The following is a 4,607-nucleotide window of genomic DNA, read 5'->3' as shown; positions in this document are numbered from 1 at the left end:
CATCTTGTTTGTTAAAGTTTTGAAGAAAGGAAAGGGTTGAAAGTGACTAGATAATTATTAAACTATGAAGGGCGGTATCTGAAAGACTTGACTTGAATGTTGGCCAGTGAAACAGTAGATCCGGTGGTAGTCAGTTAGTCGCTGCCAAGTTTTCAAAAAAAAAAATAAAACAGTGGATCCGGTGGATGGATCGGAGAATTCGTATCCTCTGAGATATCTCAAACATTGCATGACTTTATGGAAAATCTCAACCGTTTAAATACGTTTTGCACGAATCTCAAAGCACAAATAATACTGATCCCCTACATCACCCCGAATAGGCACCGGACACGTCGGTCACGCAAAAGTTGAGATATCTCAGAGGATACGCACTCTGGATTGGATGGATTGAACTCGTATCCTCTGCATTAACTCAAAATGGAATCTTTTGAGTTAATGAATCTTGACCATCCGATATAATTTAAGATTCGTGCAGACTAAATCCGCACTAATATTAAAGTACCCCTTATATCATAAGCAGGGGCCGGATTGGCTCCGTTTATAATTATACGGTTGAGATTCAAGAACTCAAAACATTCCTTTTTGAGTTAATGCAGAGAATACGCATTCCGGATGGATCGATATTTCCAGAAAGAAAGAGATTGGGGTTCTGGCCTCGAATTCCAATCTTAATTTCCCATTTACAATTAACCAGCCGGCCCCTTGCTCAAACCCTAGCTAGACTCGCTCTTTCGCAAACGCATACGCAAAACCCCTTCCTTACCTTTTCTCTCCTCTCCACTTCACCTTGCAAGAAAGCGAAGAAAGGAAAACAACAAACAAGATGTCGCACTTCGGTCGATCAGGTCCCCCAGAGATTAAAGACTCCTATTCTCTTCTCGTCCTCAACCTCACTTTTCGTATGCACTTTTTACCACTTAATCTAATCATCTCAATTCCTTTTTTTTGACCTTATAGTTTTGTTTTAAGTTTCATAACTCTAATTAAGAGTCTTGTTTTAGGAACCTCCGCTGATGACCTCTATCCCCTCTTTGATCGCTACGGCGAAGTCGTTGATATTTACATACCTCGAAACCGAAGGTATTTGTGACTGCTCTTTTCTCTGAAATCAACCAATCCATGCCAAATTTTTTAATATTACTGGATTTGCATTTTACCTATGCAATCAAATTGAGAAAAACTAAGATTAGAGGATTTGTTTTTATGTAGAACTGGAGATTCGCGAGGCTTTGGCTTTGTGAGGTACAAATATTTTGAAGATGCACAAAAAGCAGTCGACAGACTTGATGGTACCAAGCTTTGTAAAATTCAACTTTATTAAATCCTTCCTTAGTAGTCCTATATGCAGTTAACAATTAACCCATTAGATGTTTTTCCTTGTACAAAGTGTATTGCCTTTCAAATGTACCCGCAGAATTGTTATATTCTAATGGTTTACTATCATGTCTGTTTCTTGTTAAAGGTAAAATGGTTGATGGTAGAGCTATGATGGTGCAATTTGCAAAATATGGTCCCAATGCTGAAAGGATGTAAGTTTATTTACTACAAATATTACTGCCAAGTTTGAAAACTATGCGGTTGCATCCCCAAAACATAACATTATTCACATATATCCCAGTAAAGCCAGAATTGTAACGAAATTGCCTTTAATGCACAGGGAATGTCACCTACACTGCTTTTCTACTTTGTTATTAGGAATGAAAAATACAAATTATCCTCCATTCCCACCCTTCTGGAGAGAAATGAAATGTAGTTGCAATTTTTTAATGAATTGGGGAGTGCGGTTGTAGTTGATATGCATTTTTGTATTTTATGGGGATTTATTGTGATATTTCCATGTGTTTTCTTGCTGTGATGCAAAGTTTTTAGGCCTTGCTAATTGCTTAATAATGTATATCAACTATTTGAATTTTTTTTGTCCTTGTTCGTTTTGTTATCTCTATTTGTAGTCACAAAGGAAGAGTTGTTGAAAAAATGGATAAGTCAAAGGGACGATCTAGAAGTCGCAGTCCTAGAAGGAGGTTAGTCTTTTTCTCCCTTCTTCTGTACTGTATACTCTCTACCAAACAAGACCACTGATAGTGGTACTAGACTAGAAAAGGAATTTACCAAGTATAGATCATGTTTTTATTTTTAACTGCTACCAGTAGAATCTTAGTTGATCTTATTGATCTCATGTTAATATATTGATTATAATGATATTAGAGCGTGTAAATAACTATGGGTTTAGGTTTTTTGAAGGCTATAGTCCAATCATTTCTTGTAAGGTTTAGGGTTCAGGAATGTAAATGGTCTAGCTTTTAACAATTTTTTTTTTCAGCTCTGATGTTTATAAAGCACACACAATAGCTTAGTCCTTCAAGCTCTGCATTTGTATTTTTCACTAGTATTGTCTATATGTTTTTTATTGAACTAGCATCTGCTACCCCATTTGTCTTGCTACTTTTGGGGGAAATTTCAGGTAAAAACAGTTGTAAATAAGCTTTTTACACTTAAAGAAATAGAACTGTAGTTGCTACTTTAGAGCTTGTGTTTATTTCAGAATATTTTTCCAATTGAAGAGGCAAATTGAATTTGCCTAATATAATAACTGCATGGTGCAAATTCACCATTCTATGGTGGTCGGTGATTATAGCAGGGATGACTACAGAGATCGGGATAACAGGAGGCGGAGCCGGAGCCGAAGCCGAAGCCGGAGTCCGAGCCGGAGCAGAGGACGGGACAGAGACCGGGATTACCGCCGCCGAAGCCCTAGCCCTAGCCGAAGCCCTAGCCGTAGTCGTAGTCGTTCTCCTGTTGGTGACTACAAGCGCCGTAGCAAGTATAGGTACTATTTCTTCATCTCGTTTATTATTTTTATTTTGGTACGATTTATTTATCTTAATTTCTTGGTCTAGTTGGCCCGTGTCAGGTTGACTTGTGTTGGTGGCGTATTGGATTGTTTGGACCATAGATTCATTAAATGAGGTTTTTGGTTGTGTGCTTTTTCATATATTATTATTATTATTATTATTATTTTGCAGTGAATCACCAGATAAGCGGAGTTTAAGTAGGAGCAGGAGCAGGTCCCCTCCACGTAAGGGTAAGGCCTCTCCATCTCCATCTCGTCATGCATCTCGTTCTCCTCGCAGCATCTCTCCATGAATTGCTTCACTCATATCATGTAGCTTCCTTGATCAGGTTACTTTCCCTCCCTCTTTCTTTTACTGTTCTTATTTCTCCACCGTGTTCTGATATGATAAATTGTTTTCCTTTTAACAGGAGCATATCTTTGTTGACCTAGATTCACTTTGGTCTGTCGGAACTGTTGTAGGCTAGTGTTGGTTGCTGTATCTGTGGTCTTCCCTTTTTAAAGGTCTAAAACCTTACTACATATGAAACTTTGATCTACTAAGAACATTGTATTTGTTTGTTTGGCCTTATGATATACGCTTTGTTATTTGTATTGATACTTGTTTTATTGCTGGCTTGGACAACTCTTTTATTTTAAATGATTCCATGGACCTTTTTAGTGGTTGCTGTTGAAGAGTTGCTGAGAGTTGATTTTGTCAAGTAAGACGCAGATAGATATGAATGATGTTTTGCTGTGGTGCTGATGATGATTATGTTGATGTTGATGTTGATGTTGATGTTGATGTTGATGTTGTTGATGATGATGTGATGATGTGATGATGATTTGAAGTTATATGATGATGCAGATGCTTCTGCTGTCCGCAAATCTTGCACTCTTTACCATTAGTGAGGTTCTACGGCTGCATGCTATCTTTTTATTAATCAGTGTTTTCTTTTCTTTTCCTTTTGTGTTGCTAATTACGTTACACTCAATGATCAACTGCTAGGTTTTCACAGAAATATATGTTTCTTGGCATTCATGCTGCACAACTGCATGCTTGCACTGATACTACGTGTAAATTGCATGTAATTGTTTGTTGATGAAGTTGCAACTGATCTGTTGGTACATTGTTGGCTTTGCCCTTTTTTTCCTTGGTTTAAATTTTGAAGTTCCAAGTGAGAGCAGAGAGCATGTACAAATGATATCAATAGATATCAGAGAAACATAATCTTTATATTGATACAATCTACAATCCCTAACAACCTATTCCCTTAATTCGGCTGGTAAAGGAGGTGCTGTCAGAGATTCACATGTCACATTATTTCCAGAGGTGCCAGAAGGTCAGCTGTGAGTTGCCAGTAGCACTCCACTGTTCTGTGATGTATCTATGAGTGAGACATCAGGGAAGCTCCAATAGCAAGTGGCACTGCTGACTGCTGAGGCTGAGAATTAATGTACATGGGTGATGACAGCATGCATATAGGTACGAGACATTGAAGTTTCCTGCAGTTAGTTATTTGAGCAATTGGTACTGCTGTATGCTCTTTAGTAAATACACAATGCGTTACCCTAAATGCCTAAATTAATTAGCACTTGTCATTTCTAATGTTTTGCTGATGAACTGCCAATGTTTCTCTTTAAGTGATTATGTTTCTAAAACCAATCACCATGTAATATGACATGTTCTGTAAATGGTTGATACTTGGCTGAAACTTTTATTTGTCTATCCCGTATTTTTTTTAATAAAACTAATATCTGACTTCTCAAATTTGAC

The 4,607-nt window shown here is 37.5% G+C and overlaps 1 protein-coding gene across 4 annotated transcripts; it reads left to right on the top strand.

Moving 5' to 3' along the window:
- Window positions 1-668: 668 nt before the first annotated feature.
- Window positions 669-3,960, top strand: SC35 (serine/arginine-rich splicing factor-like protein, putative). 4 transcript variants are annotated; one of them, XR_013511290.1, is made up of 9 exons: window positions 669-899; window positions 1,002-1,080; window positions 1,210-1,289; window positions 1,463-1,529; window positions 1,950-2,021; window positions 2,636-2,827; window positions 3,024-3,180; window positions 3,262-3,355; window positions 3,568-3,960. XR_013511290.1 is itself a non-coding variant. In XM_078301036.1 (8 exons), exons 1-7 carry the CDS (start codon window positions 824-826, stop codon window positions 3,142-3,144), a joined length of 687 nt encoding a protein of 228 aa, XP_078157162.1. In that variant the 5' UTR covers window positions 669-823; the 3' UTR covers window positions 3,145-3,180; window positions 3,262-3,469. The 4 variants fall into 4 exon arrangements, 2 of the variants coding, with proteins under 2 accessions (XP_078157162.1, XP_078157163.1); XR_013511289.1 differs by having other exon boundaries at window positions 3,513-3,960; XM_078301036.1 differs by lacking the exon at window positions 3,568-3,960 and having other exon boundaries at window positions 3,262-3,469.
- The last annotated feature ends 647 nt before the right edge of the window (window positions 3,961-4,607 follow it).

The sequence above is a fragment of the Carex rostrata genome, chromosome 4 (genome assembly GCF_964058835.1).
Source record: "Carex rostrata chromosome 4, lpCarRost1.2, whole genome shotgun sequence".
In the NCBI taxonomy this organism is placed as follows: domain Eukaryota; kingdom Viridiplantae; phylum Streptophyta; class Magnoliopsida; order Poales; family Cyperaceae; genus Carex; species Carex rostrata.
The sequence above is the reverse complement of the archived record's forward strand: the minus strand, read 5'-3'. Positions and strand labels throughout refer to the sequence as shown.

Excerpts from the sequence above, each read along its gene's own strand:
- SC35 (XM_078301036.1), top strand. The coding sequence starts at position 824 with ATGTCGCACTTCGGTCGATCAGGTCCCCCAGAGATTAAAGACTCCTAT. Across the intron at positions 900-1,001 it reads CGTCCTCAACCTCACTTTTC|GAACCTCCGCTGATGACCTC; the intron begins GTATGCACTTTT and ends GTCTTGTTTTAG. Across the intron at positions 1,081-1,209 it reads TACATACCTCGAAACCGAAG|AACTGGAGATTCGCGAGGCT; the intron begins GTATTTGTGACT and ends GTTTTTATGTAG.